This window comes from Patella vulgata, chromosome 7, assembly GCF_932274485.2.
Source record: "Patella vulgata chromosome 7, xgPatVulg1.2, whole genome shotgun sequence".
In the NCBI taxonomy this organism is placed as follows: Eukaryota; Metazoa; Mollusca; class Gastropoda; family Patellidae; genus Patella; species Patella vulgata.
The window spans coordinates 12,973,049-12,999,118 of NC_065885.2; the positions used below are offsets into that span (position 1 = coordinate 12,973,049).

The 26,070-nt window shown below is 36.7% G+C and overlaps 3 protein-coding genes across 4 annotated transcripts; 1 reads left to right on the forward strand and 2 right to left on the reverse strand.

Annotated features, from left to right (window-relative positions):
• Nucleotides 1-1,175: 1,175 nt before the first annotated feature.
• On the reverse strand, nucleotides 1,176-4,103 carry LOC126827384 (polymerase delta-interacting protein 3). Its single transcript, XM_050556678.2, has one exon. The coding sequence runs from the start codon at nucleotides 4,069-4,071 to the stop codon at nucleotides 2,494-2,496; it is 1,578 nt and encodes a 525-aa protein (XP_050412635.2). The 5' UTR covers nucleotides 4,072-4,103; the 3' UTR covers nucleotides 1,176-2,493.
• A 316-nt stretch (nucleotides 4,104-4,419) lies between these two features.
• LOC126828762 (early endosome antigen 1) lies at nucleotides 4,420-22,396 on the forward strand. 2 transcript variants are annotated; one of them, XM_050558736.2, is made up of 16 exons: nucleotides 4,420-4,549; nucleotides 6,566-6,891; nucleotides 7,634-7,741; nucleotides 8,130-8,305; nucleotides 9,052-9,237; nucleotides 10,819-10,900; nucleotides 11,700-11,777; nucleotides 12,509-12,642; nucleotides 13,068-13,137; nucleotides 13,902-13,995; nucleotides 14,559-14,645; nucleotides 15,674-15,751; nucleotides 16,475-16,640; nucleotides 17,395-17,534; nucleotides 19,837-19,945; nucleotides 20,862-22,396. In XM_050558736.2, the coding sequence occupies exons 2-16, from the start codon at nucleotides 6,611-6,613 to the stop codon at nucleotides 21,122-21,124; spliced, it is 2,052 nt and encodes a 683-aa protein (XP_050414693.2). In that variant the 5' UTR covers nucleotides 4,420-4,549; nucleotides 6,566-6,610; the 3' UTR covers nucleotides 21,125-22,396. The 2 variants fall into 2 exon arrangements, with proteins under 2 accessions (XP_050414693.2, XP_050414692.2); XM_050558735.2 differs by having other exon boundaries at nucleotides 4,427-4,546.
• LOC126828766 (centromere protein S) lies at nucleotides 22,301-25,943 on the reverse strand. The gene is made up of 4 exons (XM_050558739.2): nucleotides 25,793-25,943; nucleotides 25,015-25,172; nucleotides 23,949-24,015; nucleotides 22,301-23,530 (listed from the first exon to the last, which is right to left on the reverse strand). Exons 1-4 carry the CDS (start codon nucleotides 25,862-25,864, stop codon nucleotides 23,369-23,371), a joined length of 459 nt encoding a protein of 152 aa, XP_050414696.2. The 5' UTR covers nucleotides 25,865-25,943; the 3' UTR covers nucleotides 22,301-23,368.
• Between the last annotated feature and the right edge of the window lie 127 nt (nucleotides 25,944-26,070).

Sequence of the window (26,070 nt, forward strand, 5' to 3'; positions counted from 1 at the left end):
AACCTTGGCATTACATACTTTTCCACTATTTGCGTTCAAGGAGCAGCCATTTTGTCCAGTACTTTCGATCAGATTTTTTATGAAATTCAAACTCAACCTTCATTGATGCGCAACGGTGATATATTTAAAAGTTTTTTAAAATTAAACACAAATTGGGACTTCTAGTAGGTCCACAAGCTAAAAATGCGATTTTTTGAACAATCAGGGGCCATAATCCGGGAAGTTACATTTGGATATGCGCGATGTTTGTGATATAAACATAAATTTAAAGTATCATCAAAAATCAGATAAAAATTGTGGCATCTAAAGGGTCCACAACCTTGATACATGTATACCATATTTTTACACTATTTGCATACAAGGGGCGGTCATTTTGTCCGGCAGCTTTGGTCTGATTTTCACGAAATTCAAACTCAACCATCATCAATGTGTAACGGTGATATATTCACTCGATTTATTAAATCAGATAAAAATTTTGACCTCTAGAGGGACCACAAGCTAAAAATGTGATTTTTCGTACAATCAAGGGCCATAATTCAGGAAGTTTCGCTCCGATATGCGCGAATATATCAAAACGAACCAGGGTCTTTGGTTTATAAACATGTATTTCAAGTTTCATCAAAATTAGATCAAAATTGTGACATCTAGAGGGTCCACAACCTTGATAATGTTTAGATGAAAATGTGGGCGTATAAAAATATGCTACAACTCTTGTTGACTGCCCCGTGGGTGTATGTTTCATTGCCTGGCAACCTATCTTAATGGTATTTAAATCACTGTCGATATGATTTTTCATTCAAGTTCACAAAAACAAACAATTACAAAGACTAATGCTCACTGCCAAAATGAAATGGGTTTTAACATGAGACTAACATATGGTATTTTTATTACCATGGCTACAAGCATTTTGCCGGACAGTAGTTTTTCCATCTGTTCTTAATTGAATTCCAAATGCCACAAGACAGTTGTTTTTTGTGATTGCCAGACTTCCATTGTTGCCAACCGAGAACATGTGGCTTCTTGGTACACGTCCAGATCCTAATCTGGGACAATTTGGTTAAAAGACCAGAATTCTGCTGTTAGACCATGGTAATTCTTCTGTCAACATGAAAACATAAGTGAATGGGGGAGTTTGTATGTTGTCTCACAACTGACAAATAAATCTAGAGAAAATATTAAACAAAAATCTATTTATTATTAAATACATTATTAACAAAAACTTGATACAAGGTATAATGACACACCTTTCTTTAAAATCTATGTCCTTTCGCTTATCTGGGCCCTCAAGATGAATTGTCCAATACAAACGTACATGTACAACCAAAAATTGTCTGCGATGAATACTCTTCAAACGACAAGTGGTGACATATTTTAGAAATGATGGCATACTCTGCTGCAAGCATGACACCCTTCACTTACCTGTATATACTTTGTACCTAAAGTTTACTTGATCAAACCAGAATGCAATCAGGTTTACTGTCTCAACCCAATCATTTGGAGACAATATTAATTTGTATGGTAAATGCAGTGTGAGGTACATATAGGTGAATTATGCCCGGATAGTATTTCTGCCTACTTACATTTGATTTCCAAATGGTGCAGGTTCTTCTGTGTGGATGCCACTGCATACACAGGTGAACCTTTGTCTTTTGTAACATCTGAACGGCTTCAAAAACCCTGAAGATTCTTCTTAGCCCACCCTGGGATTCGAACCTAGGACATTTCAGTATCATTCCCTGCCCAGCACCCTCTCCAAATCAAAACTGAAACTAATGGGCATATTTGTCTGTTCTAGTTTTTAGCATTAGGCCAATTTATAAATTCTTGATGACAGAGAATTTTATGCTACATGTAAATTTAAGTAGTTCTACTCAGCCAAGAGACTAAAATATAAGCCATCAGTATAAAATTATATCTAACATCAATGCTGGTTACATTCACACATGATCAATAGCCTCAATATGTATTAATGGACACAAGATATCAAAATTTTGGCATACTCTCTTCCAAATTTATCAAAACCGTGAAGCTTTCATATCATTTAATCTGATTTTGTTTTTGAGTAAACATAGCTCGTATTGATGATTCCATTTTGATCACATATACATGTACATAAAATCTACCATTCCCCCTAAACTCTAAATTATTTACAAACACAAACAGATAAATGATGAAATCAACAAAATCAAAGACAATAAATGGGAATTTTCATGAAATACTCATTATAAATAATCAGTCCACTATTTGTGTAATAATATGATCCATCCAAATGTGCCATGTCAATCATGAAAAAAACAATTTCTACAACAGAAATACATGTAATAAATCCGTAGTTTAGCACATATCAATCAGGTGTTTAAAGTCAATGAAATGTTAATGTCTATGTTAATGACTGACTTGCACAAAACTTGCAAAGAAGCCAAGCATTTAACATGAACTGATGAATTTGTCACAGCTGAAAAAGTTTTTGTTATACTGTTCTGATTTGATTGTCTATATCTTGACTGTAAAAGTAACAGGTTTCGTAGAAACTTGTGTTCCAATTTTAAACAGAGCTTTATGAATCAAAGGTACTTCAACTACAGATGATGTCATTGCTGAAGGTTTGGGAAATTTCAGTGAATCGGGGATCGAGATAGAGGATGATTCGTCTTCATGAGCCACCTGTTGGATTCTGGCAGCCAATGGTGTAACCAGTTTAACCTGCATTGGTAAACCATCTAACTCTCTGTTGTGATATTTTGTAGCAGCTTTTTGGGCGTCTTCTTTCTTCACATAAACAACTTCTCCTATTCCTGGGCGACTAATCTTCGCTCTCTTTAACGCTCCTATTGCACCAAATAATTCAATCAGGTCATCTTGAGACACAACTGGGTCCAGATTTGTGACGGTAATTTTGTAACCTTGTAGCGGACTTAATAATTGATCTACAGGTTCTTCTTCCTCTGTCAACATCACTGGAGCTTCGTACACATCTGGTTGTTCTTGCTTTATCGTGACAGGTCGATACACACTCTTCGTTTTTGCTTTCATTAGCTGTGGGGAAGATGCTGTTTCTGTGGGTGATGCTTTGCGCTTGGCAACAGTTAAAGCATCACGTCTCATTGAAGTTATGACTGGGATGGTATTTTTGGGAGATGTGGAAACAGGAGGAGGCATTCTAAGTCTTTCGATGGCAGCCTTGCCAGCAGCACTTTGTATCGCATCTGCTGTTTTGTAAGTTTTTATTAGATTAGCACGTTTAGGTGGAGAAGGAGAAGTAGCATCATTTGAAGACCATTGAATCGGAGATCTGGTTCTTTTCACAGGCTGTGTATCTTGTATTAACGACGCTCTCTTCGTAATAGTCAACTTATTTTTACCATCGAACTTGACTTCTTTATTCGGAACAGATCGAGTAATCTGAATTGAGTTACCAAAAACCTCTACATGAGATCCACCATTGGCAAATTCATTCTTCAATGTTTTTGTTATTCCACCTTTTCCACCAATCTGAATCCCTTGCTGAGGATTATTCACATTCTTTTTCACGTTTCCAAGACCTGTAATTGTTACTTTTGGTCCTGTTGGTGCCGTTACTTTTGGTCCTGTTAGTGCCGGCTGACCAGTATTTGGTTGTGTCTTTGTTTTGATTCTAGATCTTGCATCAAATATTCCTTTCTGTTTCTGCGCTGTGATAATTTTTTGACGGGCATCACTGTTGCCATTCGTGTTTGTTGCACCAGTCTTTGTGTTGCTGGATAACTTCTGCCGTGCATCGAAAATATTCTTATTTCCCAAACCTGTGACTGTCACTGCATGCATTGGCTTGGATAGTTTGGCTCTGGCTGGTTTCTGCGAGTTCTGAAAAGACTGAATAGCAAAATTCTTCTTTTGAACACCACCAAAATTTGTGTGCATCCTGTTTTGGGCTCCATTTCTACCAACAGTAAAATTTTTCTTTGTCGTTAATCCAGATTTGTTGGGAAATGTTTTCTGTCTAATCTGTGTAGGTTTATTCACGTAATTATTTTGAAATTGTACTTTGAAATTCTTTTTTCCCATATAATCGTCTAAAGATAAATCCGCCATGTTGCACGATTGACCAAAGTGCCACCTGGGATGTGTTCGATTGCGGATTGGTCTTCAACCGAATTTTTTTAGTGTACAAATTGAGCATGCGCAAAACTAATGATTTGTTTTTGGTTGTGTTTGAAATCGCATCAATTTATACTGAATAATAAATAGAATAAATATGATTGTAGACCTAGAGAATTTTTTCTTAAATTTATTTCAGTGAATGGAAACAATCTCCATAATACGATTTTTATAGCCGGAAGTAATTCCTATCTATAAAATAATTTTTAGCAGCTGGGTGGTCGCGACTAATTCAAGAAAAGGGGAGGTAATTCATAAATTGTTTTCATTAGTTTCAAGATGGCCGACTAGGAATGTCAGTGAAACATGTTCTATCATAACAACATTCAACTTTACCCTCTTGAAAAAGAAAAATTACGCTGTATATGTGACTAAATTTCATTAGGAAACAGCTTAAGGATCGATTCAGGTGGTATGGTTCTTTGATTAATATGTAACAGGCATTGCCTGAGTAGAGCGAAGCTGATTAATATGTAACAGGCATTGCCTGAGTAGAGCGAAGCTGGTTATTGTCAAATATAAAACCTTCATAATTAATTTTCTCAAGTGATACAAAAAATGTTAAATAATTTAGTTTTTCCAAATTGATTTTCATTTAGATCTAAATTGTATACATTAATTTTGTTTTTTAAAAAAGAACAAAAAAGTGTGAGAATTATTTTCATTGACGTCAAAATTATATGACATCATTGATTAGACGCGTCATAGAAATAGTTCTATGAGGCGTGTAATCTCGCTTGGGCGAGATTTGGTAAGTTGACATGTGCGTTGCCTGTTTTGCCCAATGTATCCGGTTCCGATCTGAATTTTTTTTTAATCAACAGTCTGTGGGTGACAATTTCAGTTACGCTCCTGTGTTACCGGAAAAGAGCTTTGCTAAAGCACCGCGCTTTGCGCGATGCTTTAGAGCTTTGCTCTATACTACAAGGCTAGCAGAGCCCAGGTCTTCCCTGACCCCACCTCCTCTAAACCTTAACCTGATAGATGTTATGTGGCTAGAAACTAGGCTACTGATAACTTGGTCTTTGAAGCCACGGGGGTGGATTTAAGGCCTTTCTTAAGCAAGTTTTGTAAGCATTTGATTGGTTTACCCACGAAATTTCAAATTTTGGCGTAACCAGAAAAATGGTTGCAGGTTTATGCTCTGCGTAACCATTTTTTTTGGTTATGTCAGATGACTATTGCGTAACCAATTGGTTACATAAAATGGTTGCGCTGTTTTCATGTTTTATCCAGATTTAAATGGTGCTATTATTCATTTCCACTTGCAGTGAATGTATTTTTTAAAGAAATAACTTGACTAATTTATATTCTTTTATATATAATATTATATTTTGAGGTTAAGTGTTTATGACTTAAATCCCACTGTGTCCCCATTTAAAAAACAAAACGTTAGAAAAACAATATTCCACTTCACAAAATCCCTATACATTTTAATAATGAGGGGAATCGGTTCTAAAAAACACTAAAGGATTTTCGTTTTTGTATCATATCAGGAATGATAGCTACCACATTGTTTTCGGTCACTGAAGACTACATGCGTACTTCATAATTACACTTGTCACTTGCAATCATTCATCCAAGCACGTAGCATGAGATAGCCTCACTCATAGGTAGCGACTGATTGATTTATAAACCTCGGCACTCTATACACAAAGTCTCAAAAGGAAACAGAATAGTTTGATGTCATGAAATAATATTAAAATAGACAGGGCAGTAAAATCGTTTACATTATCGCTCGAGCAATGCCGGGGAGGGGGTCAAAGTTGACGACATACATACGGGTCATTGGTACTACAGCATGGCTATAGTGAAAATTGAAAGGAACATGTGTAGTAAATTCTTTGGAAATATAGCCGACATGTTAAAAAGTCAAACTCATTTCTCATTTAGTGTTTGAAAATCCAAAGGTACGCTTTCAAATATTTATGGCATAACTAATCATTTAAAGAATTAGGGGTGAGGGGCATTTTTAAATCTACCTGCTTGCAACTGGTCAATAGCCTACGTGGTGTCAAAATATGTGATCTGTCAAAGTACCGGTAAGATGGAGAAATGAAATGCCAAGAATGAATGAATGGAGTTTATGCTATAATACAAATAATTTAGACCTGTGTCACAAGTCATCCTGTATAAAAATTAATCAAATATGAATACATCTGTTAATGAAATTTGTTAACGTAACCGATATTTCAATTTGCGTAACCAAGAAATCGGTCGCATGTTTTTGAGGTGGCTCGACCGCACGTAACCGATTGGTATCGTTCGCGTGAATTTCGTGGCTTGAGTTCTGTGCATCAAATGGCAATAACTTGCCACAACAGACCGTTTCATTGGCTAATCCCTCCCTTCAATCAGAACGCCAGTAATAAACGAAAAGAAATATCTATGTTTTAATCAGATTGTTTTTTTGTTGTTTTTTTTCCAGGAATATTATTTCTGTGAGTACCAGTAATTTAATTTAGAATCCACAATGTCCGAGACTGAAAAATTAGAACGGTTCACACCCCAGCATCCATTACCAGAGGAGATTAAGAAAATGTCGCGTGATGAAACAGTCTGCCATTTTTGTGGTGTCAGTTACCTCATTCATAATGAAATAAAAAAGCTGGAAGAACGATTGAAAGCTACTGAGAAGGAGTTGGAACATTATAAAGGTTCGATGGAAAGAGAGAAAGAATTAAAGATAGAATTAGAGGAATTAAAATCCGCTAAATCTGAATTAGAACAAACCCTAAAGTATAAAGAATCAGAGTAAGTATTCAGACTTATTTGATATTAATGAAAGAGAAATATATATAAATAAATAAGAAATACAACACTGAAAAATGATTTATACTATTGATAAAGTTGGTGTTGTTGAAATGCTCCCTTGCAAGGAATTATATAAAAACAGTGAACAAATATGGAGCAACAGATGGACCAGTTCTCAGGTACTGTATGAAAAATTATATTAAAAGCCTTTCTAGAGATTTCCTTCCTATTACTTAGATGAAAGTACAGACTTGTAACAAGTCAAATCTTGGGCTTATGAAAAGGTAGTAAAATGAAACAAAAGGGAGGGAGAAGTGTGGTTTAACTTCCAATTGACACAAACTAGGTCATTTCGAGACTAATATATGGTTCAATTTTATTTCAATAATTCGCTTGCGTGTAGGAATCTTTAGCAGTGTTAGGAAACTGGAGGACCTGGAGAAAACCCACTACTAGGTTGGACAGGCGACCCTACTCCTTGTCACACAACCAGGGATTCGAAACCACGCCAGTTGACTGAATGACAGACCTTATGATACAACACGCACACGCTAACCATTCGGCTATCCCGATGCATAGGCCTATTTGAGTCCAAGCATGAGAATATGAGCCAAAATGTGTACCATGATTTGCTAGTTAATAGTTTGAGAATATTTATTGAATCTAGGCCTACAAGTTATACAGATCTAAGATTATTTGATATAGGTTACACTTATAGCCTACAAATCTAATATTATTTCAGAATTTCTTCATTTGATGTGAATTTAAAATGTGAGAAAGATTTAACAGAACAGTTGAATAAACAGAATACTGAAATAAAGACATTACTTAATAACAGTAAAAATCAGTGGTAAAATACTTATTGTTATTATTACATGGCATGGGGTTTCAAGTCTTGTCAACACAATACTTTTGTTATTTTGGGACTAACCCTAATAATTTAATTTCTATGGTGACAGAATGAAAACGAGAAAATTTTGTCCAGCATTGGTGTGTCCACGTATATAATCCGTCCTCGAAATCCAACTGCTTTTACGGGCATGCAAATTTTTTGTCCCATCCGAATGACTAGGCAGTTACTATTAAGTGTTATAAAGAGGTTTTAACCCAAATAGGAGAAAATAATTTATGATGAACACTTATTTAATGATCTTAGACCCCCCTCCCCCCTCAAAAATAAAGATTTCATGTTTTTATTTTCGTTATATGGTTAATGAATATAATCTCTGTTATTTTAGTGCTAAATATGAAGATGTATTAAAACAGATGCCAGCCATTTTGAATGAAATAAAACAACACAAATCAGATATTGAAGAGGTTCGGAAGTTTTTATTACAGCGAGAGAAACAGACAAAAGATGAACTGAAGAAACTACTGACTGATATAACCAGTCGGATTACAGAACAACAGAATGGTACGTAATTATATCAATTCATACAAGATAATATTACAACACATAGAACAGATGCAGCTGCCCTGGCAAAATGATCCTCTAGATTGCCTTTCAATGTTATTAAAATAAGTGCTGAGTAGGCATTGAACATTTGATCCCGTTGTTCCTTTGGACTTTTCCAACATGGTTTCTATTTGTCAGTGGAGCTTGATAGGGCATGGCAGGAAAAAGCATCTAGTTGTTTGAATGGGACAAAAAATCGAGGTCCCGTGTATATGCCATTGGCAGAACATTCAAGATCCCCTGACAAAATAAAAACAGGCTGTAGCATCTCCTCCATAGCACACTGATTTAGCTGCTTGGTTGGGAAAAGTAATCCAGAGAGAGAGAGAGAGAGAGAGAGAGAGGGGGAGAGAGAGAGAGAGAGAGAGAGAGAGAGAGAGAGAGAGCCCATGAGGTTGGAGGACCTGGAGAAAACCCATGAGGTTAGACAGGCGACTCTACTCCTTGTCACGTACAAGTGTGGAATCGAAACCATGCCACTTGACTCAATGACAGACCTTACCATCCAACCCACACACATTAACCATTTGGCAACCCAACTCCCCTTATTTCATTTATAGGTGTTTAGGTTGAATACAGTATTTTAGTTCAACAATGTAACATACTTTAATCATGGAAAATGGCTGACATACCTTCACATTGATCCATCTTATTGAGAAACAGTTTTGGTATGGATTTCTTAACTCTAACATTTTTAATTTCAGATAACGAAAGTTTAAGATCTAAGCTACAATGCGTGGAGATGGAGAAGATGATGATGTCACAATCCACAGCTTCTTTGACAAGTCGACTGAAATCGCAGGAAACAGATGTAGAGAGATTAAAATCGTTACAGACAGAATATGAGATACTCACAACACGTCTGACAGATTTACAACATGCTCATAATAGTATGCTTTATATTTGTTGTTTATTCATTTGATGGGTGCTTGGGTGGCCGATTGGTCTGACACAGTGGTTCCGGGGGTGGGGGTGGGGTGGATGTCTAAATGGTTAGCGTGCGCGCGCTGTATCATAGAGTCTGTCATTGAGTCGACTGGCGTGGTTTCAAATCCCCGGTTGTACGTGACAAGGAGTAGGGTCGCCTGTCCAACCTCAAGGGTTTTCTCCGGGTCCTCCGGTTTCCTCCCACTGCTAAAGACCCCTATGCGCAAGCGAATTATTGAAATAAAATTAAACCATATGTTAGTCCCGAAATGACCTAGTTTGTGTCGAGTAGACGTTAAACTCCATTTCTCTCTCTCTCTCCGGGGGTGGGGATGAGAAGACCAAAGGGGTAGATGACGAAAAATTGGTATTTGGGGAAGGGTGTGTTCGAAAATGAAAAAAGAGTGATAAGGGGAAACAAGGTTGTGATAGCATAGATCGATTACTGAGCTAAGGGCATTTGAATAATGGCAGCCACGTCAAAATTTTAATGGGCCATATCTCAAGCTAGAATTTGAAATACCAGCTTTTACATGTAAAATAAGAATATAAACCAAATTTCAGCAAAATCAAAGGAGTTTATTAGATTGAGTGATTTGACTTCCAATGACCCATATATCGGATGATGTGAATGAATCCGGGGTGCTAGCCGTAAACATCCACTGCGCCGTACACAACAATTAAAGTTAAATTTATCACTTTTATATGTTAAAACAATTAAGACTAGATTCATAAATTACAATAACGATCAAACTTGACATATTTTTTAAAATGATAGTCGTGTATCTGTATAAGGCTGACCTTAAAAATATCTTTGTTTCACCAAACCCGACCCACAATCAAGGAGAAGGGTCGGTAGGTCGGTTTTTTTTTCAGATTTTTTTTTAAAGTCAGAGAAATCAATACAGAAAACTTATTAGCTGTATACTACAGATTCATTAATTTTGTTTAATGAATTTGGGGTCTGACGTAAAAAGTAACGAACTGAAAGTTTTTATTAAACTTAAGAGCTAATTTGACAGCTTAATAATTTTCCGGGTGGAAACATTCGTCTTCTTTATTGGCAAACAAATCAATGACATCGGGATTTTTCGTGATGCCCGACTCGCATACGATTAGCCACGAACTTGAAGTGTGAAACTCCTTCAACACGTTTTTAACGATAGTGCGCGTTGTGCTTTCATTTTTCTCGAAAACGGATATTGAAAATATCGTCGTCATGTTTAAAACTACGCACCACAGACATAGAGGCAGAATTATTTCGTGGGAATGGACGTGTATTCGTCTGCAACCATTTTGTTGAGAAGCGACACCTATGACGCTTTCGTCTTGATCAACCAGTTTCAATAATGAATCAAACCATAGCCATAGTATAGGGAAATAACTCTCATGATATATTTCAGGTTGACACACAAAATAAAATAAAAAGATCGTGGAAAAGTGCAATAAAATAATTTAAGTCGGGGGTGGTTTTAGTTAGTCGGTCGCGTTAGGCGAAACAAAGATATTTTTAAGGTCAGCCTAATATTGTTTATTTGTTTCAGAGTTAGAAGAGGAAATGTCAAGTTTGTCCGCACAGAATCGTACAATATCACTTGAATGTCAACAATATAAAGATCAGATCAAGTAAGATTCACACCTTCTTGCTTGATGACATGTTATTACGCTTTATTGTAGCTTTGATTGACAAGTGAAGTCAAGGTGGCTCAGTGACGAAAGTGGGAGTTGACACATTAACCAGGACGTACCAGGTTTGATCCTGATGCTGGCTAATCAATTTGCTCAGTATTTTAAAGCCTGATTACCTCTTGTCAAGGGTGCAAGGCGGAGGGTCTGGTGGCAAGGAACAGTGTCTAGTCATACTCGATGCGATGAACGTGTACACATTGGATTGTAAATAAGATAAGTCTTGGCTGCTGGAATTCGGCAAGAGTAGGTTGAAACGCTAATTTCCAGGCAAAATTGCCCTCATAGCACATAACATACCTGTCTTCATTATCCCGATTGGTGCAGAAAAATAGGACGTTAAACCACATTTCATTTGATTGACAAGTAACAAAATCACCTGACCTGATTAGCTCATTAAATAATGATAATTGACACAATTTCAGTCAGATTAACAAAATACTGTATGGGAGCTTGTGACTGTTTTGTGATATTGACAAATTACTTGTTTTATTCAGTGCATGTTTGTAAGCTATTATGGAATATAATTTGGCCAAACTAATAGAATTTTTTTTTTTTTTTTTTGTAGGGTGGGGGGGTGGAACTTGATAAATAAATAGCCACACAAAGACTTGTTAAAGATATTTCAAAACTGAAAGATGATAGGTACTGAAAAGTGTTGAATAGCTGGTAAAGTTGTTGGGTTTTTTTCAAATTTTTAATCTTTTTACTAATTTATGTGACCTTAATATTTTTTTAGGAGTAAATCAGAAGAAAGGAATAATTTAATTCAACAGCAAAAACATAAAGAACAACAAACACAAGATACCATTAATAGGTAAAAATATATACTGGTGTACTGTATGTACTTTCACTGATCTCATTAAATTCAAATACATCTACCCCTTTAATGTAAAGAGTCAGACTTTTAAAATAGTATATAATTTTCACTTTTCAGATACATGTAAAAATGACACGCCTTTTATGTGGGAGTTAGACTTTTATTCTATAATTAAGCACATCTCATTTTACAAAGGCTAGCTTGTATGAATAAGATAGCAGAATTATTATTACTGTAGTTTAAGGCATATAAAGATGGCGGTATGAAATCAATATAAATGAATGTAACTTTAAATGTCGGTAGCTTTAGTAAGAATTCCCATCTTCATTAACCCTGTCAGAGCAGAACAGTAGGACGTTAAACCCCATTTCAATTTGCTGTAGCTTTAGTCAGAATTCCTATCTTTATTAGCCCAGTTGGAGCAGAACAGTGCGTAGGACGTTAAACCCAATTTGATGTCATTTAGTAATAATTGATTGATTTGAATAACTTATACCAGAATTTTAAAATAAAAGTACTTTTGTGTACTGCCTCAAACTCTACATATTTTTAACCTTTTATTCTGGTATAATGGGGCACTAAGTGGGGTACCTATATATATATATATACACTTATATATTTTACAGATGGAAGATATTTTACATATAGGAAATGGTTTTGTAAAAAAATATGTACTGAATTTGTTAATAATTTAACCCATGAATTTTTTATTTCCTTAAATATTTCAGACTACAAAGTGAGTTAAAAGAGAAGGAGACTGGTTTATGTAAAGTTCATGATGAATTAAAGAAATTAGAAAGTAAATATCATGAACAGCAGAGGAAGGAGGCGGAGATGTCAGAAAAATCAGCTTTTTCTATAAGTAAGCAAGATGATGTTGAAATATTAAAAGTAGCGATATTGTTATTAAAATCTGTGAACATCATTGAAGGGATTGAGGAATCCCTTGCAAAGTTCAATATTCTGAAAATTGAATCACTATAAAAAGGAATATCAGTTTAAAAGTACTGTTAGGAATGTCTAATTTGACGCTTGAGTGAAATTTTGACCAGACAATGACGTTTCCACCTACTCTTCATCAATTCCAATTGTCAAGGGTTCTTTTACATGCACATGGGGCCTCAATTTTTTGTCCCATCCAAATGACAAGTCACTGTTCCTTGATCCGACTGTTGAAAAATGAAAGACAAGACAGTTACTATTTTCAATGTAAGTGTACAAATAATATAACATTATTTAAAGACTCTTCTATACTTTTTAATATAAATAATATTTGATTATTTGTAGATGAAACACAACAACTACGTGATCAATTAACTCGAGTTAAGAAAGACTCAGATGCATTGAAAGCCGAGAGGTATAATATTTTTTTGTATATACTTAATTTATTCATGTTCAAACGAGGCACATAGAATCTTATATGAAACATAGAGAGTGAGAGAGAAATGGGTTTTAACGTCCACTCGACACAAACTAGGTCATTTTGGGACTAACATATGGTTCAATTTTATTTCAATAATTTGTTTGCGCGTAGGGGTCTTTAGCAGTGTGAGGAAACCGGAGAACCCAGAGAAAACTCACGAGGATGGACAGGGAATCGAAACCACGCCAGTTGACACAATGTTCGGCCATGCCCCCCTCCCCACATGAACATAGAACTTAATATATAGATTCCAATTCAGTTGTATACAGCATTAGTAATTTAGAGTTGCTGAATTTGAATCCCCTGCAAACTACAATATTGTGAAATTTGAATCTCTAAATAGAATATCCATCGAAAAAAAATGGTTGAATACCATTCAGTATTTATTAAAGTGTTGGGTAAAACACTTGAATCCAAGCCGGGACATTTTTTTCTTAATTAAATGTTAAATAATCTATATGAGTACATTTTAATATGGATGAAGCTGTGAGAAATTAGATATCATCCCATAAATGCATTGTCGGGATCAGCGACTTTAAATAATTTGAGACAAAGTACCGAAAATTCCACTACGAGGAGACTTGCAGAAGAAACATGATTGTAAGTCTATGGGTTATGTTTACGCTCAAGCTTCACAGTTAAATCCATGTATTGTATATAATATACTTTGATTGGTTTAAAAAATGTATTTATTTCAGAGAATTAATGATTTCTGCTCATCAGAATCGTATTGAAGATTTACGTGAAAGTTTTAAAAAGAAAATGGCAGAAATGGACAAGTGGCCAGAAAAAGTAAATATGATTGTTTTGATTTGTTCTTTAGCAGTTTTAGGGTTGAAATAGAGAAATTAGGGTTACTGTCTCCCAAACTCAAACTAGGTTTTTTAGTAACAATGTTATTTCATTAATTTTATCGGGTGTAGGGTTTTTTTAGTAATGGGAGGCAACCCTCTCCTGACCTGATTGTGACAGACACCTGTCCCAATTTCAAACAGAGGAGACAATAGGTAACCCTATCCTTGTCACATACATTCCTGAGATTGAAGCCATTCCACTTGAATCAATAACCATTTAGATCTAATTATTAAGGCCTCCTGCAGATTTTGTCTAGGTCACAAGATGTAAACAAGGTTAGCACCAACCCTAACCCTTACCCTAAACACAATCCTCAACAATAATCACATACCCTAACCTTGTTTACATCTCGTGACCTTGACAAAATCTGCAGGTGGCCTTAATATTTAGATCTGATCATCAGTAACCTCAATTACAGACATTATGATCTAAACGGCACCTCTGTTCCAATTTCAAACAGAGGATAAAATGGTTTGTATAATATACATATGTATTTACAGCTGGATGCCGCCATCAAACAGGAGAAAATAAAACATGAACACGATCTGAAAATGTTAGAAGATAAACTTAAAGAAAACTTTGTTATGGTGAGTCTGCATTTTATACAATGGTTAAAAAAAAAAATTTGTTTGTATGATATAGATGCAGTATACTCGCAGAACACATGCCTTTTGATTGACCAATAATTTAACGATAGTAGTACTCATTGATAGATTATTGTTTGCTAGATCACTGGATCGAAAGTATTCTAAGGGGAATAATAATAATGGGTAAACATGACATGACACTAGGGATGTTCGATTGACCATTGAGTTCTATCGAACCCCAAAATAGTGACAATGGGGTGAAAATAAGAATTGGGAGGCTAGAACGCATGCATCGACCGCATGAGAAAATATCTCAACCAACCATAACAGCTGAAACATATTCGTTGTGTTTAATTACATCACGATTCTATTCACACCACCTCAGTTTTCGGGACTAACAGAACTGTGATAGGACTAAATTCTGTGTCACACGATTGTAATTCTGTCAATTCAAAACATTCTGGACTGACAATTGAGCATCCCCACTATATTACTTAATTATAATGCTCCTGATGGGCTTGGCTGACTAGATCAGTGTATAGTGAAACACTTTTACTTCAAACTGCACCATAATGTCCTTCTGGTGCATTATTTTTATTATTACTGTTAGAAAAAATATAGTGTTATTATTATTATTACAGTTAGGAAAGAGATATCATCATTATTATATTCAGAAAAAGATATTATCATTATTTATAATTGGGAGCCACGGTGGCTAAGTTAGTAAGATGCTGGCTTGCTAGCCTGGATGTCGCGGGTTCGCTCCCAGTGTTAGCCAAGAAGTTTGAGATTTTCCGGCGTGGTCTCCCCTTGAAAGTGGTGCAGGACGGAGCACCTGACAAAGACAGCTGTCTAGTCATTTTGATGGGACAAAAAACCGAGGTTCCATGTACACATTGGCATGCACATAAAAGATCCCTTGACAGTGTATGCCCATCTTCATTAGCCCAGTCGGAGCAGAATGGTAGGACGTTAAACCTTCATTTCATTTTATTTAGTTAGAACAAAGTTATTATTATTATTTACAGGAATTACAGATAGAGAAGGAGAAATATAAAGAATTAATGTCTAAATATCAGACTGTTAGTAAAGACAAAGAAATCAGGGTATGTTAATATTGTAGATGTTAATTATAAACATCATCTGACATCCTCGAATAATCATTTGTTTATGACAAATACCGGGTACATCTTTATGGTGAAAACATGAATGAAATTTTGAGTTTAGTTTGGGTTAGAGCAAAAGAAAACTTTACACGATTCGTTGTGTGATTAATTAAAGAGACCAACAGTCAATTCTGTAAATAAGGCATCTCTCACAGACGTTGTCAAGCGCAAAATCAGACTTGGTCTGCCATAACTTGTCATTTCGTCGGCACAGATTTGTATGTTTGTTGTGTACGAAGCTACAGTGGCTCAGGGGTGTGGCGCTGGCCAGGAGATCCAAGTTTCGATCCCGGTGTTGGTTGAGACAGTTCCCTGGTTGGTTGCAGGCAGAGAGCCTGGCAAGGACAGCTGTCTAGTCGTTCGAATGGCACAGAAAACCGAGGTCCTGTGTACACATTGGCGTGTACGTAAAAGAACCCATGACAGGTGGAATCCTAAATAAGAGTAGGCCGTATGGCGCCGCTGTCTGAGCAAAATTTCCCTGATAACACACTGTTTGGTGTATGCCAGTCTTCATTAGCCCAGTCATTTCCTTTCTATTTGTAGAGTTTTAAATAATATTTATATCTGGCGCAATGTCAGGTAATAATTCAGTAGTTCTTGACATTTTGCCAGGTACAACAGGTATAAGTGACAAGTAAATAAAGTGATTATATATTTCAGTTAAAGGGAGAATTAAGCGAGATTGAGAATAAATATTCTACTGAAATATCGCAACTGAAAAAGCAAATTATAGATGTCAGACGAGCATCTACGGACAGAGAAGACGAATTAAAACGTGAAATAACCAGTTTAAAAGATATTATACGAGATTTGGAAAACAGATTAGGTAAACTTTCTTTGTTTATTCTTTCTTATCATTTAACCCTTGACCTCTGGCCCTGACCTAGCCTACACGATACATACTTATTAAAAATCTACTGGCATTCCACAAAATTTACATCATCGGACCAAGATCTCTGGTGACATCATGGACCGAATTGAAAACGCAAATTAATGGGAAATGAAATGGGCTTTAACGTCCTACTGTTTTGCTCTGATTGGGCTAATGAAAACGGGCATGTGCTATGAGTCAAATTTTGCCCAGACAGCGGCGCTACTCTTGTATCGATTTCCAACTGCCAAGAGATCTTTTACATGCACGCCAATGTGTACATCCAAATGACTAGACAGCTGTCCTTGTCAGTTCCTCCGTCCTGCACCACTGACAAGGGGAAACCACGTCGGAAAAACCTGATGAGCTTGCAACCTCCAGACTAGCAAGCCAGTGTCTTACTCACTTCTCCCCAAATTAATAGGAGTTCTTGTGACATCGACCAAATTATAACCAGTCAAATTAATAGGAGTTCTAGTGACATCGACCAAATTATAACCAGTCAAATTAATAGGAGTTCTTGTGAGATCTACCAAATTTTAACCAGTCAAATTAATAGTTCTTGTGTAGGCCAATAGGCAAAATTTCCCTGCATGGCGTATGGTTGGTGCAGAAACAAGACATTAAACTTCATTTCATTTCATTTCTATACCTAGTATAATAAATAGAAATTAAAGATAGTTATTTTTCGTTATTTTTTTCTATGTAGGCAAACTTAACGCTGATTTGGGTGATTCTAAAAATATAGCTGAGTTAAAAACTCAACTACGACACACTAAATCTGAACTAGAGGATACAATCACTGATATGAACAAGATGGCAGAAAACTTGAAAAACTCCAAACAAGAGGTTTGTCAAAGATACTTTTATACCCCAGGCCTGTTCTTTTTGAATAATCTGTGAGGGATAGGGATTGGGAATATATTTCAGTAATTTTTGAGAAAGAAAATGGCAAAAATAGAGTGTGGGTTCAGGACCATTGAAATGGACTTCATGCATCTGTCATGGTTTTGATTGTGGAGCATATCTTTTAAAAAAAAAAAATTTCGGGTGGGGGGGGGGGGGGTGTTGATGGCCCAAAGGTTAACACGTGCGCGTTGTATCATAAGGTCTGTCATTGAGTCAACTGGCATGGTTTCGATTGCTCGGTTGTACGTGACAAGGAGTAGGGTTGTCTGTCCAACATCGGGGGGGGGGGGGTTGAGGGGGGATTTCGCTGGGTCCTCCCACTGCTAAAGACTCCTACACACAAGCGAATTATTGAAATGAAATTGAATCATATGTCGGCCCCGAAATGACCAGGTTTTGTCAAGTGGACGTTAAACCCCATTTCTCTCTCTCATAAACTTTTCAAGAAATCTTTGTGAAACTTTGTATGTATATCAACCTATACTATTCAAAAAAAGTAGGGGATATTTGATTTTTAAGTGTTATTAAAGTCACCTAATGAAACTGACGAAGAAACAAATGACAAAATGAAATGAAGTTCACATTCATCGATTTATTCCAAATGATCGTTAGACTAAGTAAAGCACAGACTGACCATTATAAGGGTAAAATGATACCCGGGGTCAAACAGCAAAGTTACCACAGCATCACAACCAAGTCAGTAACGGGTAAATCCTCCTCTGTTTGCCAAACAAGCATTGATCCGACGTGGCATACTCCTAATGGGACGTCTAAGGTCATTTTGGTCCAGATTGTCCCATTCCTGTTGCAACGCAGCAGCAAGTTCTTGGACATTGGCAGGACGTTGTTGACGTTGACGTAACCTCTGTCCAAGCATGTCCCAGACATGCTCGATGGGGAAGAGGTCGGGACTCAGTGCTGGCCAAGGTAATGTGGTGATGTTCTGTTGTTGGAGGTAACCTGTAACGATCCTGGCCCTGTGACATCTTGCGTTGTCATCCTGGAAGATGAAACGGCGGCCATGACGTCGTGCGAACGGCACAACATGGACTGCCAAGATGTTGTCCCGGTAGTACTGGCCTGTAACACGCCCTGCAACAACATGTAAAGCCGTTCTTCCAGCAACAGTGATGCCTCCCCACACCATAACAGAACCACCCCCAAATCGATCATGTCTGATGACGTTAACGTCTTGGAAGCACTCATTTCGACGACGCCACACCCTCCTACGTCTGTCCAAAAAATCAAAAGTGAACCTTGACTCATCTGAAAACATCACATTGCTCCAGCGTCGATTATCCCAGTGTTGACGATCCCTACACCAACGACGTCTTGCCTGAATGTGATGATCTCTCAAACAAGGGATCACGCGAGGACGTCGGGCGCGAAGGTGACCCCTATGCAGTCGATTCCGAATCGTCTGGCCACTCACTCTCACACCAGTGTCTGTTTGAAGACGAGCGCTGATCTGATTTGCTGTGATGACACGATTTCTCAAGGCCAAGGTACGGATAAATCGATCCTGGGCTTGAGTTGTCGCCCTTGGTCGACCTGAGCGTGGTCTGTCCTGTACAGATTGTGTATCACGGTATCTGGACCATAGCCTGCTTATGACAGACTGAGAAACATTCATCGTCCGCGCCACAACCGCCTGTGTTGTGCCGATCTGTAGCATGCCAAGGGCACGTAACCTTTCATTTTGGGTAAGCCGACGCATATCAAAATTTGTTTTCTGGTCACTAAAACAATTAAACTGATGTTTCCACCCTGGAATTCAATGCCACAATGACTGTAACATTCAAAGTCAGAGTCGTGCAAATCTTGGGTTGGACCCCCATGATGATCCCAAGCATCACCTGCATTCCATGCGGTAGCTATTGGTGTGTTTGGGCGTCACATGTAACTGGAAATGTTTCTTCTGTTAGGTTCTATAGTGACTTTTTTCGTAGTCATTTGCATATTTTAGTATTATGCCCCCAAAATCAAATATCCCTACTTTTTTTGAATAGTATATTATAGTTGTAATCAATTTTGTGTTTCCATGGAAACAAATTTGACTTAGATTTTGGTAGCTATTATTAATCCCAAGCCTTATGTCATAAATTGTTCAAGATATAGCTATGAAACTTCGGTCGGTGATTGCCAATGATAAGGAGATTGTATATCCCTATGCAGTTGTACTTTCCAAAACACGTCCCATAACGTGGGATGTTGATAACTGGGTCATTTTTTGTTATTACAGATTCAGTTTTTACAAGATACTGTTCGTAAAGAATGTGAAGAAAGATTTGAATTAACCGAGGCTTTAAGTGACGCCAGGCAGGAATTGTTACAATTAAAAAAGCCTGCAGGTATAAACATATATATAACATCAACATTATTTGGAATGTTTTCCCAGCGAGTCTCCGCTGGCGGACAATGATAGGGGGTCCATTGAACAAATTGGTAATGCAAGTAAAAGATCTGTTGAAGAAAGACTGAAATGCCACTGTCTAGGCAAATTCTCTCCCCCCCACCCCCACCCTTGCATTGTTCATGTAACGATAGAAATAAAATAAATTAGAATGTTACTATGTAAAGGACACATGAGCACATTTATGTGGGAATTGTGAGCTATAGAAATGTGTAATAAGAAGTGACTTAAACAGGCATTATGCAAGAACTAAACCTTCCTATTGCAGGCCTTTCTTTGGGCCTTAAACATTTAATAACATGACAAGACCATAATCAACTGTTAATGCCATTGGATGGCTCTGACCAGTAAGGTGGTTACGATCAATGCAAACATCTTATCAAAACTACAACTATTGATAACTTCTCTCAAAATAAAATAATTTGAATGAAATCTTCATTATATTCATGTTGTATTATCTCTTTTTGAAATAGTATAGCAAGAACAGCCAGCTCTTTATCTAAATCATATATAATGCCCCTCGTGATGACCAGATATTATACTCCCATTCCATTCCGTTTCTCTCCCATGAATAATTCGTTTTGTCATGTACTGCTTTAATCAGAACCAGTTCCATTTTGATAAATAAATGTATTCTTTAACCCATGAGAAATTTATTCTAAAAGTTAAACTATGAAACTAAGAAATAAGAATAAGAAAATGCATGGGCAAATACTCAAATAACACACTATTTATGGATAACAATTACTAAGGTTTATTTAATAGGTATCCATAGATTATGTGTTATTTCTCCGTATTCTTTGTGAAATGACTCCAGGGCCTTGCATATTTTGATTTATTGTTTCTTTTTCCAGGTGGTTATTCAGCTGCAGGTCGAAGGTCATCTTTATCAACTCCACCAAAACGAGGCAGCATATCGAGTGTTACTTCGCATTCAGATATACAGATCACAGAACATATAAAAACATCACCCGACGAATCAAATAAAGACATATCATCCAGTAATCTTAACTTAGGCTATAAAGGTGACGTTGCAAAACCTTCGGGAAAATTGCAAGGTGGTAGCGTAGCTCAAAATAGACGTAGAATAGCCAATATTTTGGGTAAAAAGTCTTGATGTGGAATATTGTTGATCTGAGAACATTTCAAACTAGTGCTCTATGTCTTCATAACTTTCATATTGATCTGAATTGTCATAAATCATTAAAAAAAACAAAACATGGCAACAAATTGAGAGTGGTGTATCAGGAAAGACTTCTTAATCATACTGAATAGTGGTGTATCTTAATCATACTTAAAATACAGATGTACGTCACCCTTTGATGTTGGCGTACCATTATTCAAATAATCGTACAGGCAACTTGCCAATCGTACATTATTTATACTAGTGAAATATTGGACTCGTGTGACGTATTTTTTTGTAAAAGCACGTGCCGAGTGTCTGTATTTTATGTCGTTTAATGGTCTCAAGCTTATGACATTGCGTAATATATTGTAAAAAAAACTACGGCCCTCTTGTTGTTTCAATATATTACTTAATGTCTTGCTCTCGACCATTAAACAATACTGAATAGTGGTGTATCTTAATCATACTGAAGTGGTGTATCTTAATCATACTGAAGTGGTGTATCTTAATCATACTAAGTAGAATCACTCAGGTTTTACGTAAAGGATAATAATGTCATAGGTTTATGCCAGGTTCCAGCTTGTCAGGGGTAATGACTGATCCCTTCACAGTTGAAACTCGAAATAGTTGGTGGAGATACTGTCTGAACAAAGTTCTCCTCCTATACATTGTGCCACAGACAATTAGTTTCCTTGTTAGTCTCATATCGAGTTAGATGACGGAAGTGTACCCACATTAGACTCTCTACGTTTGTTTACTCTCAAGCAATGTACAGATACCTTTATACTTAGAAGAGGGGGGTTTTGGTGGTCGCATGGTCTTTAGATCATAAGGTCTGTCATAGAGCCAAGTGGCGTGGTTTTGATCCCAAGCTTGTACATGGCAAGGATTATGGTCGCCTGTCCATCTCATGGGTACTCCCACTGCTAATGACCCCTACGAGCAAGCAAATTATTGAAATACAATTATACCATGTTAGTCCTGAAATAACCTAGAGTATGTTGAGTGGACATTAAAACCCATTTCTCTCTCTATACGCACAGGAGTAACCTCCCTGAGAGATGTTTAATAGTTTAGTATTATTAGAATGTGCCTTTGTTTAAAACTTGTCAAAATACAAGTATTAAAGTATAGATTTATACTAGTATAATTAAAATAAAACAGTGTCTTTATTCAAGCCAAACAGCATTCTTAATCATTTATATAACATTATACCATTGTTTATTTGTACAGATATTAAATAAATATAACAACAATTGATGGTTGTGTGAACTCCCCATGTGAATTAACTGGTATTGGGTGTTCTACTCTTGATCAGACTGCTTCTACAGCAAATGATTAGACCATATAAAAGTCAACACAGTGTGAGGTTTATTTATATCTGATGAACTTAGTTTGTATAAGGAAAAAAAGGGTGAGAGCCACAGAGCATGTCCCATTAAGACATGTGACAGGTTGCATGAAAATCTCACACAAGGGCGGAGCTTTGTGAGTGGAAAATTGTTGGAAGCCACAGCATGTCCCATTAATGCATGTGACAAGTTGTATTAGGTGTTTTAGATAAGCATATCCTATGATTCAAACACAACACTAATCTTCAGAGATTTGTAAAATGTCCCAGGGGATTCATGAGTGGAAAAATGTTGAGATAACCACACTAGAACATGTCCTTTTAACACATGTGACAGGTTGTATGAAGTGTTCCAGATAAGCATATTCTATGTATACACAACACTAATTTAAAGTTCTCACATAAGGGGAGAGGGGGGTCTTGTTTTTAGTGATTTGAAAATTTTGTCCAAGGGGTTCACGAGTGAAAAAACTTTGATAGCCACTGCCACTAGAGCATGTCCCATTAAGGCGTGTGACAGTTTGCAAGAAGTGTTTCAGATATACACTACACTCCTTCGTCGCAAGGTGTTCGAGAGTGGAAAAAATGTTGAGATCCACTGTACTAGAGCATGTCCCATTAATGCATGTGACAGGTTGTATGAAGTGTTCCAGATAAGCATATCCTACAATTTGTACACGACATTAAGTTGTGAAGTTCTCACATTTTGGGGTTCGTCTTTAGAGATTTATAAAATGTCCCAGGAAGTTCAAGAGCCACTACACTAGAGCATGTCCCATTAATGTATGCAACAGGTTGTATATGTTCCAGATATCCTACAGTTTATACACACAACATTATTTCAAAATTTAAACTTATATCAGTGTTTTTATATTCTATGGTAATCAGGTGTTGTCCATCTCAGGGTCAAGATCTACCTCCTCTACTGTCATCACCTCGTCTACCGTTGTTGATTTCTTCTTAGATTTATCTGAAGCAGTTTTCTTTTTTCCTTTATTTACTGTTTTTGATGGATTCTCTTCCTGAATTGAATTTAGATGTTCCAGCTAAAAATTAAATAAAACTTTGTCTCAAATATATATAATCACTTTAGGTTAAAGCGTCAGATCATTTGCATTTTTTAGATAAATATTAAATTTTCAAGATTTTATCCATGCTAAAATGTATTTGAATTGATAATTTAACATTAAATTAAGAAAACCAAACCACAGAGCAGTCACAAGCAATACTTGACTACGACAAAACATGTTGATCAGTCAGGAAGACCAGTCTAAAAATATAACCTTGTGGGTTTTCTCCGGGTCCTCGGGTTTCCTCCCACTACTAAAGAAATACGCACAAGCAAATTATTAAAATAAAATTGAACCATATGTTAGTCCCAAAATGACCTGGTTTGTAACGAGTGGATGTTAAACCCCATTTCCCTCTCTCTCACTAAAAATATCTTAGTTTAAAATATTTTACCAGTTTAGGAGTTTTTCTGACAAGTAATTTGACATCATCAGTATTTATAGTTGTTCTCTTTCCATGTCTGGAAAATAAAAAAAAATAAGCTATGATATCTTTTATAATGTTCAATAAATGATACAGTACAAACTGTCTAATAAAAAACAGAATTTTTTTTAAAAAAAAGAATGCAAGTGGCATAGAAAATGACAACAAAACTGCTATGGTAGATATGCAAATAGTATTAGATATGTCAGATTAAATATGTAAGTCCCGAAATGAAATGTAATGTAACATCCTACTTTTCTGCATGAACCCGGGTACTGCTCCATGCAGTATGCTATGAGGGAAATTTGGCCTGGACAATGGGTCTAGTGACTAGTCTTTGTCAAATTCTTAAGCTATGGGCAGACGAGTGTATTTTTTGGCCTGATTGTGGTGATCTTTTACAGTCGATCACGAACGGGGTAAGTAAATTATGTTGATCACTTGAATTGTGACGTCAAGCAGGCAAGGCCTTTCTGACCAAAGAATCACCAGTTTTTCTTCTTTCGTCAGATTCCACTCTTCAGCAGTGAAGGCAGCCCTTTCGAGATCGTGATATCATTGATGCCTCTGATTGGCTTATGAAAATGGTTTGTTCGACAAATACACTGGACACGGGCAGGCAAGCGAATATGCCGGTGAATCGATCGTTGGCGTAATTTATTTGGCCGAATACATATCATGCACACAGGTGATTTTTTCGAGCGATTTTAAAATATCGTCACGATCGGGCAAAAAAATACGCTCGTCTTCTCTAGGTATTACTACCAAAGGTTCTTGTTCATGTATGGGCATGCCAGTGGGTACGCAGGCACTGATTTTCCGTCCCATTCGAACAACTTTACAATGTTTCTTGCCAGGCCATCTGCCCTGTACCAATGACAAAGGAGGAACCATGCTGAAAAATCCTGATGAACGGTCTCGACTAATACCTAGATCCAACCCAGGACCTCAATTGCTTACTGAGTCACCCTATGTAAATCCTATCTAGCATACATGTATAGTCCTAGATCTGTCAGATTAAATATGGAAGCCTTACTTAGCAAACAGTTCGAGATCTGCAGCAAAATGTTCAAACTGTTTACATGTTGTCTCTGCAATGGCTGCTGCTACTTGTTTATTTATTTTGATTTCCATATTGACCTCAGCTTCTTTACACAACTGTAAAACAGTATAATAGACAGATGCCTTCATTCTCTGGAAAAATAAAATAGCATAGACTATAACAATAAAATTATCTTATCTCTTCAGGATTAAACTTTATAGGGCTACAAACCTGAATCAGTGGATTCATAGGATATGACAATTCCTTTGCATTTTTCAAATATATTTATACATTTATTCTCTATTACTAATAAATTTACCTATGTATGTTTTAAGGTGAAATTTTGGGGGGTTGGATGGCCGAATGGTTAGCACATGCACGCTGTATTGATCATAAGGTCTGTCAATGAGTCAACTGGCGTGGTTGTGGTTTCGATTCCCCGGTTGTAGTGACAAGGAGTAGGGTCGCCTGTCCAACCTTGTGGGGTTTCTCTGGGTCCTCCGGTTTCCTCACACTGCTAGTGCTAAAGACCCCTAAAGGCAAACGAATTATTTAAATAAAATTGAACCATGTGTTAGTCCCGAAATGAAATAGTTTATGTCGAGTGGACGTTAAGCGCCATTTCTCTCTCTCTCTCTCTCTCTCTCGTTAATGTGAAATTATTTCAAATGAGAATCTCTATGTTCCGGAGCAAGACAAATTCGCCATCCATTGTTAGTTAGTGTTACAGACGAACAACTGCATATATATCTACCACCCTACCCAGATTCACCTGTTTATAAGCTAAGTCTTCATATTCCTCTTCAATATTCGTATTAATTGTCGAGGAAGCCATTAATAACATCCACGGGGACCTGTTACCTAATCAAGTGATCGTTCTGTTTTGATTATGCAGTGATCTACTTTTACTTTATAAAATTAAAATTCCCGCCATTTCGAATATGAATTTTACGAGACGAAATCCTATACAGACATTAAAAATTGCGACATAATCAATTAACAGTAGTAATAATTAACTATGAAATGGTTTAGATATATGCTCTTAACGCA